The 15559-nt window shown below is 52.6% G+C and overlaps 1 protein-coding gene across 1 annotated transcript in view; it reads right to left on the reverse strand.

The window, feature by feature from the left end:
• LOC114502090 (myosin VIIA and Rab interacting protein) overlaps window positions 1-15559 on the reverse strand; it is a 204845-nt gene that overhangs the window by 58258 nt on the left and 131028 nt on the right. Inside the window, exons 4-8 of the mRNA XM_028518928.2 lie at window positions 13562-13698; window positions 8179-8259; window positions 4441-4538; window positions 4142-4222; window positions 1088-1213 (exon numbers count right to left, since the gene is read on the reverse strand). Coding sequence (XP_028374729.1) covers window positions 1088-1213; window positions 4142-4222; window positions 4441-4538; window positions 8179-8259; window positions 13562-13698 — 523 coding nt within the window. The remainder of the gene's footprint in view (window positions 1-1087; window positions 1214-4141; window positions 4223-4440; window positions 4539-8178; window positions 8260-13561; window positions 13699-15559) is intronic.

Genomic DNA, 15559 nt, shown 5'->3' on the forward strand with positions numbered 1-15559 from the left:
AGGGACGGAACCTTCTGTTTATTTTGTTTTCCTTGGAGCTGAGCACACAGCAGCAATAAAATCAGTTGCCAGCATACCGCCAAGGGAAGCTTCTGCCAATAAATCAATGAAGTTAAGTCTCTGATAAAGCTGTAAAGAGACTGCCCGTCACCCCCACGCTCCTGGCGACTGGTGAGACCTGGGGAGAGTCTCCGCAGGTGAGGCTACTGGCCACCCCCACGTGGCTGCTCCGAGCACCCCGATGTCACTCTGTGCAGGTGGGGTGTGAACCACTGGCCCCCAGGAGGAGCAGGGTGAACAGTAGACATTGCTTCTCCCCCGTCTGACGTTCCAGGTCTAAGTCGCACCTGCGTGTCGCCCTTGCCCCTGTGCCGACTGCCAACGCCTTAGCTGATGGAGCACACGTCCTGCCAGCCGGCCCCGCCTTCCCTCCACTTCGAGTCTCTGCATGGAGGGCCTAGCTCACTCGGGCTCAGCCTCTGTCTCTCCCAGTGCTCTGGGTGTCCGGTGCTGGGACCCCTAACACCAGGATAACCAGGATCTGACAGGCGCGGGGACTCCGCTGCGGACAGGAGCAGAGCCAGACCCCTGGGTCACGGGAAGGCCACCCTGCCCTGTGATTCTGCCCTTGGCCCAGTTTCAGGGTGACAGACAAGAAGGCTGGTCCCCACCACGATGTCCCGGCTACGTCTCCCTGTGCACGTGCTGGTGACTCAAACGACAGTGGCCATTCTCTTGTCACTTTTCGGAAAAGCGAGTGATCTCCCCGAGAAAGCTATTTTTTCCCCCTCACAGGGCTCAGGACGACTCTCTCCACAATGAATTAAAAAGTGCCCGTGGACGGGTTTATTTTTCCTCACTCGGTCTCCGTGTCCTTCAGCCGTCTGTCTTCATTCCTTCCTCCTCTCTCACCTCCTGCCCTCCCCTCTCACACACGCTGCCTCAGTTTCTCCCTCTGCTCACCGCCCTTGGAGGACCTCCGTGCTGCCTGGTGGGCACATGGGTCAACCACAGGTGCTCCAGTGTGCCGTCCCCACCTCCACGGGCAGAGCACTCGGAACACCCGGGTGGCTGCTTGGAGACTCACCCAGAGGCCGTTGGAGGCCGCGGTGCCCTCATCTTTGGCAGCCTTTGCCCTGCAGCTCCGGGGCGGGGCCCACTCCGGCTCTTCTTCCACCTGCTGCTCGCATTTGCTCTTCTGCTTCCGGATGATCTGGAGAGGGGGCGGGCGACAAAGGGGGTGAGTGACTGGTGAGGCCTCCGGGGGCTGCGTGGAGTAACGGGGACCACCGCTGGGATCTTTCTTTCAGCCGTAAGAGCTCAGTTCCGGCAGGATGCTAGGCTGTTTCGGATCCGCCTTCTGATAAAACAGTGCAACTTGAGCACTCCACCTCTCTTTACAGTTTGCAGTAAGCATTTTATGGTGTTAACGACTTCTTCTATTTATTAAGTGCCTATCACATACCAGACTCCAGGTCGGGTACCTCATTTAACCCTCAGAGTACTGCTAAGAGCTACATACTGTAACTGTCCCCATTTTACAGACGAGGAGACAGGATCGGAGTGGTTAAGTTACCAGTGAAGGATGCACAGCTCATGACTAATGGAGCTGAATCTCAAACCAGAGTCTCTGGGTGTAATTCTTGATTTTAAGAAGCATCAGGAAGGCCTACGGAGGGGGGAGACGCCGGGAGTCATCAGGGGGGGCTTCAGCGTGCTCGCACCACTTGCTGTTCTGGGCTTGGCCGTGTGGATTTGATGAGTCCATTTATACAATGGTCTCTGGGCTCTCAGCTTCCCACGGGCGGGAATCAGCTGAGAAAACTGCCAAGCCACCAAGATGGGCATGTTCAGTGCCTTTCTAGAGCAGATGGGATGATGAGAGGGAGGCAGAGGGCCAAGGAGAGCAGCGAACTAGGGCGCCGCCATTGCCAGGGACAGAGCTGGGCCCCGTGAAGGCACGGCCCCTCCCCACAGCGTGGGGACCTGGTGCAGGTGCCCAGCAGAACTTCGGGAGCCCTGGGGGGCAGACACCGCCTGTCTCTGCAGGTGGGCGGGGCCGTGCGGCTCTCCCATCCGTGTTCCCGCATTGCGTGTTGGGTGTGCGGGCACAGGCGACTTCTGTGCTTAGTTCACAGGCCTCCGTCTTAAAAGGGGCTGAGTCCGAACCGGATGCACTTTGAATGGTGATTGAATGAGACATTTGGAGGTCTTTGGGTGGGTGAGTGCGTGTGGCCTGTGGGAGGGACATGAATTATGGTGACCGAAAGGGAAGGCTAAATTTGTGCCATGCTCCCTGGGCGCAGTCTTTTGTTGTAGGACCCTGCACGCCTCCCAGGACAGGGAGAGTAGACAGCTCTGACCCTTGAATGACACAGGTTCGAACTGCCCCGGGGTTTCAAAGGCAGACTTCAAAAATTCATGTGTATGTGAGTCCATGCGGCTCACACCCGCATCGTTCAAGGGTAAACCATGTTTTTCTTTTCAGTGGAGGCTGCCGGGAGAAGCCGCAGGGGCCCCGGAGTGGACACCCTGCGCAGACGTGATCCCAACCCACTGCTTCAGACGGAGCCACTACGGATGCAGGAGCGAGAAACGGGGGTGTAATGAAACATATGTTTGCTGTTCGATTTCTGGTAAGGAGTTTCAAAACTCCTTGCAATATTTGGAGTGGCAGGCGTGTCTTTGTTATGCTAATGAGGTGACTCAGGCCAAGGCCACTAGATAGATGGGGCCTGGTGGCTTAAACAAACAACCAGAATGAGAAACAGAAACACCACATGCTCTAACTTACACGTGGAATCTAAAAACCAAAACAAACAAACAAACAAACAAACCAAGCAGAAACATGTGCCACAGATGCAGACAGCAGGCTGCGGGCGGCCAGAGCGGGCGGGAGGTTAGGGCGCTGGGTGGAAAAGGTGAAGGGAATAAGTGCAGGTTGTTAGTTACCTGATAGCCGTGGGGAGGTGAGGTACAGCACAGGGAACACAGTCAATAATATTCTAATAACTGCATGTGCTGTCAGATGGGCAGTAAACTCCCTGGGATGATCACTTCCTAAGTTGCATAAATGTCTAATCATTACGTTGTACACCTGAAACTAATACAATATTGCATGTCAACTATAATTGAAAAAATTTTTTAAAAACTCCAAGCAAAACTTAAGCTCCGCCCCAGCCTCTGGGGAGGGGACAGGGACTAAAGATGGAGTTCATTCAGGGGGCCAGGACTTTAAGAAATGATGCCTACTTCAGGGAACCTCTATCAAAAACTCGGAGACCCTGAGACCGGGGGAGCTTCCGGGCACATATATTGGAGTAGAGCAGGGTGGCGGGCATAGCGAAGGTGTGGAAGATTCCAACACCCATGCCACAGACCTTGGGGTCCTGTTCTCTCTTCATCCGGCTGTTCATTTGTATCTTTCACAATAGAGAGGTCATTGTAAGTATAGCCCTTTCCTGAGTTCTGTGCATTGTTCTAGCAAATTATCCAAGTGGGGGAGGAGTGGGGGAATCCCTGAACTTGTAGGTTGGACAGAAGAGGGTACCGTGGGGATCCTGAGACTTGCACTGGTGTCTGAAGCGGGGCAGCCTTGTGGGACTGAGCCCTCAACCTGTGGGGTCGGTGCTGACCGACTCGTGTCAGAACTGAATTGAGGTGCAGGGGCTGGAGGGCTGGCTGGGAAACAGACACAACCCTGTGTAAAGCCACGGAGGGTTGGGGTGGCTGATTGCTAGGCAGTCATTACCGACACAGCATGCAAGGGATGGTGTAAGGCACGCAGGCAGCAAGTGGTGACTGCGAAGCGTCTTCAGCAAAAGACTGAGAAGTACGAGAAGAGGACACACACACATATATGCACACACACACGCACACACGCAAAGCCAGGGAAACAGGAAGCCAGTGAGTAACCGGCACAATGCTGAGTTCCTGGCTCCCCACCCGCTAGCTCAGCCCCTAAGGGCAGCCGCCCTGCATCCCTCATCTTAGCCTTTGCAGTTGCAGTCCCTGTGCATTAGCCCCAAGAACACAGAAGACGAAGTGATGAGGCACAGAAATGGAGCCCAGCACACCCACGGTGGCAGTGGCCACTCGAGGCCCTGCTCAGGGCTTGTCATAGGGTCCCAGGGCCACCCACCTTCTGCAAGATGGTTGTGGCCAGCTCCTCGGTGAGCTCCTCCTTGTGGTCCCGCAGGTAACTGGCCTCGTTCTGCTTGTCCTGCAGAGGGTGGGAAGAGAACAGCCGTGTGCCGGGGTGGGTTTGGGGCACTCGGCCATCACTTTCTCGGGAGTGCAGACCGCAGACGCAGGGGGGCGTTGGGCACTGCTCCAGTCAAGGGTGGCTGTCAGGACACTGGTTTCCTGACAAGTGGCACTTTGTCCTGGCGGCCAGGACCCCGACCCGCACCTCCCCTGGGAGGAGAAAGGGGTCTGTACCAGGCTGTCCCCGTGGGCTTCTGCTTTGGAAATCGCCTCCTCGATGGCCTCCTCGGCCACACGCAGGGCAACGGCCAACGTGTCCATCATGCTGTGCCCTAGACGGCAAACAGAACAGAGGGCCCTTTCTGAGTGGCTGCTCCGCTGTGAGCTCTTCTTTTTCTAAAAAGGTTTTTTTTTATCCTTACCCGAGGACATTTTTATTTCATTGCTTTTAGAGAGAGAAGAAGGGAGAGAGAAGGAGAGGGGGAGAAGCCTCAATGCAAGAGAGAAGCGTTGATCCGTTGCCTCCTGGACACACCCCGGATGAAACCTGCAGCCTAGGTATGTGCCCTGACCGGAAGTTGAACACGCAAGCTTTCAGTTGCGGGACAACACCCCAACCAGCTAAGCCACCGGGCCAGCACTATAAGCTCTTCTGCTTAGATCTCTGGGATACATTCCACACAACTTCCCGGGTTCACAAGCCCCTTCTTACCTGTCTCCCTGCCTCCCACCACCCCGCCCCAGACACAAATCACTGTGAGTCCTTGAGAGCCACCCTCTCTCTCTCCCCATGACACCATTGCCTTGTCCCTCCTCACCCTGCTCTCGGCTCTGTAACTGAGCTGGTCCCCAGGCACCCCAACTCCTGGCCCACAGGTTCCTCCTCTGAAAAATGATCTCAGGTCCCTCTGGTCTCCCCTTTGGCTGGGTGTCCACCTGAGGTTCTGAGATCGCTTCCCTGGGGGCCAGAAAGCCTCCGCCCCCTCCCACAGGTCTCCATGGCACCCTAATGCGGAGCACAGTTCCAAACGCACAGACAAAAGGGCTTCATGTAACAGTCCTTCACCTACTTTCTTGGATAAAAGTTATGTGTTATTTTGTGCCTATAATGTAGCATTATGATGCCAGGGATGAAAACCAGTAAATGTTCTATGGGCAGTGGGCTGTGTAATATGGTTAATGCACATACGAAAGCCACGGAAGGGTGTTTTAGACTCGAGACCAATTCTACCAACGACAGTAACCCTGCTGACCCACGCTGGGCCCCAGGCTGAGTGTCCCAGGCGTGATGACAGTTAATTCTTACAATGACTCATTGAGTAGGTACCCATTTCCAGACGCGAGAACAGAAGCACAGAGAGCTCAGATAACTTGCCCAGGGTTGCATAGTGACACAGTAAGAGAGCTGAGCTTCAAATTCAGCACTCCCCACCTCCAAAGCCCTCAGTTTTAACCACAAGAGCGAGATAAATACACACCAACATGATTAAAAATGCCATCCTATTTTTAGTGAATGTATTTTTTTCCCTGCACATGGCAACAAATGGGAGGAAGTGCCGTCTCCAGTTCAAAGGACTTCTGCAGGTGACAAAGTGCTTTTGGAGCTAAGTGCCTGGAAGAGTTCCGTGTCCCCAAGATACTTAGATTTCTGCTTCTTACTGAGGGTGAGAATGTCTACCATTCCTCTTATTTCACCCCAGAAACCCAACACATGTCAGGTTCAAGCACACAGCTCTACGAGGGCCATGTGCCTGTGCCTCCTTTTCCCCCAAGTTCAACCTCCTGCTTTCATTTATAATCTCCAAGTCACGCACCACCAACAAATGCAAATGTCTGAAAGCTGCCTCAAGTTCTTTGTAGAATGAGACAAGGTGTAAATACATCAACTCATTAATTAATCAGTCCCTCAATTAAAAAAACATAACTCAAGCTCGGTAGGCCCCTGAAGACACAAGCGGGGACAGGAAGTGGCATGTGGCAAACAACATCTCCAAAACCAGCTCAGTTAAGGTCCAAGTGGTCTAGCCAGCCGATGGGCACATCAGCTCCGTGGCTGATTGGACACAGTTTTCCAGAAGTTTCTACAAGTAGAGGCTAGAACATGTTAAGTTGTCACCACACCAAGTGCTCCATGGAGACAGATGGTATAGTTCCTTCTCTTTCCCAGATACTCATCGGCGGATTTCTCACAGAAGAGGTGCCCCACAAACTCTCATGGCGTCCGAGTTCACCGATGACCTCCCGAGAGCCAGGCTCTTTGAGTGAGGGCCCCCGCTGACGCTGCCCCAACGCACAAGCTGAGTCCACACTCTGCGCTCTCTCCCGCCGGGTGGTCAGGTGCGTAAGGCACTGCTAAGAGGTGTGCGGTAGACCCTGGGCTCGGGATGGTTGCCAAGGTCCGCTGAACCCCGCAAAGTCAGAGCCTGGAGCCCTAACCAAAGAGGCTCTGGATGCCATGTTTGTAATTTTGGGATGAGGGGATGCAGAGCGCTGAAGACGTTGTGGCCGAAAGGGAAGTCTCGGGTCGCTGTTTCCAGGAGAAAACTGGTGGGGGGTAAAGGACGGGCAAGGAGGCAGCGTGACCGAAGGTCAGAGCGCCTGGTAGACGGGAGGGTGATTAGTCGCGTGTGCCCACTTGGCTAGGCTGCTGTACCCCGTTACTTACTCAGACACTGATCTCAGCGTTGCTCTGGAGGTATTTTTTAGATGTGGTCAACATCTACAGCTGTTAACATTAGGAAAAGAGATGACCCTCGAAGATGTGGGAAGGCCTCATCCAATCAGCTGAGAGGCCGTACGAGCAAAAAACAAAGCTCCCCAGAGAAGAAACTCCTGCCTCCAGAATGAAGCATTCACCCCTGCCCGAGTCGCCAGCCTGCTGGCCTGCTCAACAGGGTTCAGGCCGGCCAATCCCCACGACTGCGTGAGCCAAGTCCTTGAAACCAAATACATCTGCACACACGTGGTGTGTGCATCCCCTTGGTGCTGGTTCTCCGGAGGACCCTGTCTGATCCCGATGGTCACTGAAATACTAATGTAGGAAGGCTGTGGGCCGGGAGGCACTAAAGCTATGCGTCTCCGAATAGGAAGGAAAGGATCAAGGTAGAGATGGAGCAGGTAGGACCTTGGTGATAGGAACTTGGTAGGGAGGGGGCTGAGAGAGGCGGAACTCTTGCAGGTGGACCTCAGTGGCTAAGGAGCTTGATTAGGACACGCTGAGGTTCCGGTTCCTGGAGGGCCTGCAGGGCCTGCCGGCTAAGCATCAGAAATCACAGTCTGGGACTCTGGGCTGAAATCGGTGCTGGGCATTTCTGGCTCACCAGTGAACAGAGGTGCCCTGAGGTTATATTACGGTGTAGGGCAGCCCCTGGAGAAATTTTGGGCAGAAGGGACGAGAGAGAGAGAGAGAGAGAGAGAGGGAGAGAGAAAAGATGGGATCTTCATGAGAAGGCGCCCAAAGAACAGAACAGAGAGGGCACAGAAGAGCTGTGGGGGTCGCAGGCGGGGGCCGCCAAGGCCCAGTACTTCGGAGGAGCTGAAGCGTTAGACAAGGCTTTATTTGAAACTAGAAAATGGATGTTGTTTTTTCAACCTCTGCTCTAAGGGAACTACTACACTGATATAAAAAAGCAGAAGTTAATCAGCGAGCGACACATTCTTGATGCGAATATTTTCATATGAATTGCAAGGTGTACTGCCTTTTCTATTCCAGCTCCAGAGCACTCACTAGTTGGTCGTGAAGTAGCTAGGGGCTGGGCAGCGAATGCGCTTCTCCAGGCCACACCTTGGGTTCATTATCTATTTCGATGATGGACTCATACAAATGGCAACACCGGGACGACCCGGGGAGACTCCACACGGCGACACACAATGGTATCGAGTGGTTACTATGCAGCTGGGAGGCTGACAGCATCTGAAGGTGTTTCTCTCCCTCCAGCGTCCCATGAGCTGTAGCTTCTTCAGCAACCTTACCTTCTGACTGCCTGTAGAACGTTGAATCGCTGCCTGAAACACTGCCTTCATTCTCCAGGTTCGTCTCAAAACAGCTTCCTCCTGGGGGGGAGGGGTGGGAAGAGAACGAGCGCATTTGATCATCGAAGGTCTTCAGTGAGCACTGCCCTGGCAGACCGCCGTTACCCACCATAGGGCAGCCCTGCAAACAGGTCAGGGAATCGCTGGGCCACCAAACAATGCCACACTTTTTGACCAGTCACATTGCCCCCCTCACACGGATTCCTGCCGTATGCAGCATTGCTACCACCCCCACTTTCTTCCAGTGCCTTCTTTGGGGGCAACGTGGAGTCAAAGACAGAAAAATAGATTAAGCTCAGGGAGAGGTGGGGTCAGTCCCTGGATCTGCAGTTTATTGGTCGTGGGACCTTGAGCAAGCTGCTTAACCTGCCTGGCACTCGGCTTCCTTGCTAGAAAGAGAGAATAATGAGAGTGCTCTCCTCGTGGTGGGCGATGAGCCCCCGTGTGTCTGGTTGTTAGCTGAGCCGTGGTCCACGGCACTGACCCCAGCAGTTGCCCTTAGCGAACAGTTTAACCGCCATCATTCTCTCCTGCAGAAGCAAACCCAGACAGAGACGAGGCATATGATGGCATTTGATCATGTAAGGCCCACTGCCTCTTCTCTGGTCTTCTTCGAATAGATCTCTGGTCTCAGTCCCAGTCTGGGAAGAGCAGTTGGCCGCGCCCTTTTCAAGTTGGGGGTTTTTATGACACGTGTTCCCATCCATGAGAACTCTGAAGATGAGGATAGATTATTTTTTTAAATCACTGAATTGTATCCCTAGTACCTAAGATAGCGCCCATATAGCAGATGGCTAAAAAAAATGGTTGAATTGAATGCTTGTGGAAAACACTGTTTGAAAGGACCAAAAAGATAAATATGGGTCTACATTCCAGCTCAAAAGGGGCAAATGCCATTGGTGCCGAGTCTAAGCGATAGGCCTTCTATACGCATGATGCACCTGCACTTTCTTGATAGGGGATCGCCTTGCGGGGACCCGAAGGGTAAGAGGGCCACTTGCAGCGGGTTAGCAGGCTCCCACCTTAATGAAACAGGCCGTGAGCGGGCAGCCTGTCCACAGGAACTCAGTGTGAGTGCATGGTTCATGGGAACCACATGCCATCATGCTCTGTGTTTGTGTTTTTTGACCAGGCTTTCAAAAGGCCCGAAGTCCACTTATGCTAGCTGTGTGACATTGAGAAAGTGACTTTGCCTTCCTGGGCCTCAGCTTCCCCACGTATAAAGTAAGGCTTTAGGGGAAGTCACCTCCTCTTTTCCCAGGCTATCCATTTAAGTGCTAGTCTATCACTTTGGCACGGCTACACCCTCATTCGTTCATTCATCCATTCACCCAGCAGATGTTCCGTGAACACCTTCGAGGTGCCTGGCCCTGGGCTGGGTGCTTGGGTGTCAGGGTACATTGTGAGCGAAGCCGGAGATCCTCTGGCAAACTGGACAGGCCTGATAGTCTAGTGGGAGAGAATGCATTCGTCAAAGATTTAGGTAAATAAACAGAAGCTCGTAGATGTGTCCGGGGCTCTGATTGGGCGCTTCACAGTACAGTGCAAGTCAGTGTTCAGCAGGGAAGACTGACCCTCGCAGTGAGTAACCAGCCAAAAGGGAGAGCGGAGCGCTTGCGCCGGGCAGGCAGTGGGGGCGGCAGGCTGCACCGAGGGCCTCAACAAGGGGCGGTGCAGCTGGCCTGTGGGGAGGAGAGGTAGCCTGGGGGGATGCCCTGGAGACACAGCCCACACCGGTCACGGTCCTGATCCCAGCAGCCATGGGGAGCCAGTAAAGGCTGTGCAGGGTTGAGCTGTCAGATTTATGCCTCTACAGCTGCACTCTGGCTGCTGCGTGGACAGGGAGCAGGTGGGGTAGAGAGAGAACTGGGAGGAAATAGAAGCCATGCATGCAGCCAGCTCTCTGGAGCATGCCTGGGACAGGAAACAGACCGGCGGGACAGGAAGTGGGGGCAGATGTGCAGCCAGGATAGGTTAGAACATGAGAGAGACGGGTGTTGGGCATGTTTACAGATCAATAGGAAGGCACCGGTTAAGGGAGAGGCTGAATAGGCAAGAGGAAGGGACGAGGGACCTGGAGGCCTTCCTGGAAGGGGACAGGGACCCGAGGCAGAGCCGCCCACTGCCTCCCCTGGGAAGGAGGAGGGAGGGCATCTGCTGAGAGAACGGAGAGGGTGGGCAAGGCAGGGGAGTGTGAGGAGACAGGGGAGGCTCTGAAAGCACCTGCGGGAGCCCGAGCAGACCAGACCACACACTCTGGCTCCTCCGCATGGCTGACATCTTCCAGCACAACACCTCTCCCTGTTTCCTTCAAGTGCCTAGGTGGGAGCTCCAATGTCATCCAGGGGGATGCAACCTCTCCAAGGGCAGAAAGCAAAGGGGCTGCTCTGGAAAGCCCTGACCCAGCAGCCAGACAACACTAGGTCATATTGTTCACGTGTTGGAGGGACCTCTTGTTTCACACGGCTCAGCGTTTTCGGCAAACCTCATCTGTCCATCAAATCCCAGCTGAAAGGTGTGATGGACCTTCCTTTTCAAGGCTCATGCCAGAAACAGATTAGAGTGTTAACAAATAAAATCAGGGGTTCTTTTTCCCATTTTATGTATCCAATACTAAATCTAAGTGTATTGATCATTTTTATCCAATCGCCTAGGGATTAAGTATATTACTGACGGCTACTTTTATCTCTTCACGTCATGTGGCTTTCTGGGATGACTGCTACAAATGCCACGCTGAATCCGTCAGATAAACCATGGGAATGCTCGTTCCCACTGGACCTTACATTTTTAAATACATTTATGTACTTATTCACCTGACTTCTGCCCTGGAAGGTTGGCCCTGAGATGGCAGGATCCTGCCTGCCTTATCCCCCCATCTTTTAAACCAGGTGGGCACACAGTAGGCATTCAATAATGTTTACTGATGCAATAAGTAAATCTTAGATATATCTGATCAACATGCTGGGTCTCCGTTTAGGCCTGACCTTGGGAGGCACTGAGGGCTGTACAAGGTGTGCACATGACGAGTGACCCACCAGAGTCTGTGGACGGAGTGAATTTTCAGGGGGCTGTCTGCGCACCGGACTGCCCTGGGCCACGCGGGGGAGGTGTTTCCTAGGTTACAGGAGTTCTGCACCGAGAGCTCCGGAGCACAGCCCGGACCTTGCCTGCTGTTGATGTTGCCTGTTATGTTCTGACCATCAAAATTCTGAAAAGGAGCCCCTTAGATGACATGAAGACGCACCATTTGCTCTGAGGTCTCCTGAATGAATGACGGTGACATTGGCTGTGCTGTCCTATAACCCGGAGAACTTTAAACGGTGCCTGTCCTGGGCCCACCTCCGGGCACTCGGAAGCAACTGCCTGGGTGTGGAAGACCACCTGGACCCCGGGACCTTTTCCAAAGCTCCCTAGGTGATTCGAACATGTGGCCAGGACTGAGGATGGCAGGTGACAACCAGACACGGGTGGGGTGTTGGGTGGCAGGCAGAAGACCACGGTAATGCCTCCTCCTCATCCAACCTAACCAGGAGGCCTCGTATGTGTGTGCAGTGGAACTGAATTTTTCTAGGTGGCAGGTAGAATAAATCTCATTGTCTTAGCATCGTGGCTTCACAGGCTTGAGAACTATCCCATAAAGTGTCTCCTGTCTGCTTATCTTCATGCTTTTCAAAGGGAAGCCATCATTAAAATGGAGATATCAGTCATATTAAAGCAGTGACTCCTAATACTTCTGTGAAGCGTCTTGGCACCCACAAAGTGCTTTAAGATTGAACAGGTAGTGGGACACGGGGAGAACACACCGCATGCATGCCAAGCAGTGAGCCCTGCTTTTGGGAGCTCTGGGTAGAGGAGCTGTTGTCTCCATCCCTCCATTCACATGAGGCCATAAAGAATGCCCATGAGATTTAAATGTGGGCACCTGTGCAAAGGGTCCATAAAGCAGGCTGGAGGATGCACGGGAGAGGAAAGAAAAGATGGGGTTCAAATGAGTGAGTCAATTCTGTTCTGGAACTTTCTTGAGAAATATTTTTGGGTTGAAAAACTACTGATAATACCACTGCTTTTCATTTTCCTTTTCTGCCTCCATTCCTAGAGAAAAAATTTTTAGAACAACCCATAAAGAGAAGATAAAAATAACACGTGGCAACCTTGGGCGCTGCTCCCTTAGCTATATAGCCTTCCTGAGCGTTTTGAAAGACAGAGATTCTAACAACTACCACAAAAGGCGCTAATGATTCCGAGTTTAAAGCTTCCATCCTATTTTCTCCCTGGACTTCAGTGGCTCGCATATTTTTAGATAAGACACAACTGAAGACTTAATGGAGAATACAAAATACCAGCAGTGAAAAAGCTCCAAATGAGATGCGGGAGATTTTTTTCCTCCTCTTTCTCGGGGATAAAAAAAAATTTACCTGTGTCAGCAAAGGGATGAAAAAATCTGCCTCTGCCTCTAGATTGGAAAAAAAAAAAACCTTTCTTTTTTTTGAAGGACATGCTTTTCATATTCTGACAACAATTTCTTTCTGTTGGCTGGTCTACAACTACAGCATAAATATTTAAAAAATTTTTTTTTAGATTTTATGTATTTATTTAGAGAGAGGAAGGATGGGAGAAAGAGCAGGAGAGAAACATCAATGTGAGGTTGCCTCCCACATGGCCTGCACTGAGGACCTGGCCTGCAATCCAGGCATGTGCCCGGACTGGGAATCGAACTGGCGACCCTTTGGTTCACAGTCCGAGCTCAATCCACTGAGCTACGCCAGCCAGGGCTACAGTATAAAATTTCTCATTCTAATTATGCACCTTGGTTGTTTGGACTATATAAAACAGCATAGGAGGGTGCATCTTCCAAGCTTCCTGGAGGAAGTGGACATTTTTCTCACTCTCCTCCCACATCAGATTTCGGCCGGGAATCAAGACAGCTTTGGAGTGGGAAGGCGGGAAGTGGAGGGCGCATGCTCCACATGAAGCCCTGGTTCGCATGACCAGCCAGCGATGCCTTCCCAGCGTTTTACTCATTAGGGAAATGTGGTCAAGAATCTTTCATTTCTAAGGGACCCGGAATTAAAGTGCCCACCATCTGCAGAGACACTTTGGTCCTCCCAGCTTCCAACATACCCAGCCCGGGACCGAAAGGCTGAAAACCTAACAGAAGCTTTGGTGTGTGTCCTATTTCTGCTCCGCCCTAGAGCCGGATATTGAAGGAGCTTTCTCTGTCCAAGGTGAGTGAACCTCAGTGCACGGGGCCCCCAGGCAGGGCCTCCTTCCGTCTCCCGGCCCCCCACACCGAGTATCCCGGAGCAAGAGGCAGCCAGCGTACCTAGGACGTCGAAGCATGCTCCGCTCTCCAGCCGGTGTTTCCTGTACAGGTTTTTCAGGACTTTGGCGCTGCCGAAGCGCTTGAAACGGCTCTTCACATTATTGTAGAACCATTCCAGAGACTGGGTTCTCAGAAGCCTGAAGACAACACAGAAGTAGAAAAGAGAACATTAGACTTAGGAAATAGGATTACTGGAGGGTGGATTGCGAAGGTTGCCACAACACTCTGCGGTCCCTTCCATCGAGACGTGCGCTCATTTCGCCACTCCTTGCATCTGGGCTGGCTGACCTGCTCTGACCTTCGAGAGCGGTAGACATGATGGGGTACGAGTCTCGAGCCTTGCAGCTTCCTCCCTTGCTGCTCTGGGCAGCAAGCCCACGCTAGCCTTTGAGACGATGAGAGCCACTTGACCCGATCTCCCCAAATGCTCCAGCTGGTACGCAGCCAACCCCCGACAGGTGAGACAGGCCAGCCGCTGCCAGTTGACCGGAGATGCATGAGTGACCCTAGGCAAGATCGGCAGAAGGACTATGCCCCTAAGTCCATCTCAAGAGTAAGCTCACACATGCTTGCCACGTGAAGTCACTGACTGATACATCTGTCTAATGGCAGGCTTTATGTTTGATACTGTTACTGCATTAGCACCATCTCTCACTTATCTTGGAGAAATAAAAAGCACAAATGAGATAAAGGCTTTACGGCAAAATTCCCCAGCCTCTTCTCCGTGCAGCTGGACGCCCTGGGAAGCAGCGTCCTGGTCGGAGCTGGGGCGCTCGGTCCAGACCCTGACACAATTCATCTCTCTTCCGGCTGACAAGAGCATACTTCTCGACCTGTCTCACTTGAAGAAGAGTTTTGGTTCTTATGTTTCTTCTTATGAAAGTAATAAGGCACGCTCATTTTAGAAGGTTCAGAAAAGCAGAATGAATGTGAACGCTGCTAATCCAATAGAAAAGGAGCACATGGGGCTGACCGTCCTCCCCAGATGCCAGGGGTTATGGGAGAAGGTGCCCAGGGGGAAAGGAATCTGTAAAAAGGAGGAGGACGAGAACAGGATCAGAGATTCGGACAGATTTCTGGGAAACGGGAAGTGACAGAGAGAATGTCGTTCTGTGGATCAGACGGAGGAGCTGGGACTCGTGGCCTGGGAGGCCCGGTGTGGAGCTGGTGGGTGCAGAGAGCAGGCCTGGGTGAGGAGACAGTGTTCAGAAAGCCGATTGGATGGTTACGTAGGCAACAGCGAGGCCTCTTGGCCCCAGCCACACACGACTGGGCCACTGGTCCAAGGATGCTTTGTCCTGGGTCAAACACGGAGAGCAGGTTTCTGAAAACACTGCAAAATCTACTTGGGGAAGACTAGGACTTCAGTACGGGGGTTACCATTTTACGGCCAATCCTTCCCTTTCTGGCTCTGGGGGTGCCCCCACGCGCCTGCTTACCGGATCCTGTCCGCCTACCCCAAAGCCAAGCCTGCCAGTTGCCTGCCTGGCCTACAGACAGACTGGAGCTCCTCACACGAACTTCAGCCCCTCTGGGAGGCCTCCCGGGGCCACCCTAAATACCACCACCACCGTGCCGACACAGCCCCTCTCCTCGTACCCTCATCTCTCTCTCCGTATTTTTATAAGTGCATCTCTGTACCTCATATTCTGTTATACATATTCATTATTCATAAGATAATCAATACATGAATGTGTTACTTAGTGATAGCTTGTTAAATTGCTTATTATCTATTTCCTCTTTCCAGCAGAACACATACATAGTGTATGTGTTTATGTACATAGAGTCCACCAGTACCTGAATAATAACAAACACAGTTCTCTGAGTGCTTGCTCCACCTGAGGCGCTGTGCCAGAAGCAGTCCTTGAATCGTGATTTAATTCTCACAAAGTATAGCGCAAGGAGTGAGCACACGGGGGCAGGCTGGGACTGGCCCAGGCCCTGGCATTTGCTACCTGTGCGATCTCGAACAAATTAATTATTCCCTCTAGGGCTTAT

Source organism: Phyllostomus discolor, chromosome 7, assembly GCF_004126475.2.
Source record: "Phyllostomus discolor isolate MPI-MPIP mPhyDis1 chromosome 7, mPhyDis1.pri.v3, whole genome shotgun sequence".
In the NCBI taxonomy this organism is placed as follows: Eukaryota; Metazoa; Chordata; class Mammalia; order Chiroptera; family Phyllostomidae; genus Phyllostomus; species Phyllostomus discolor.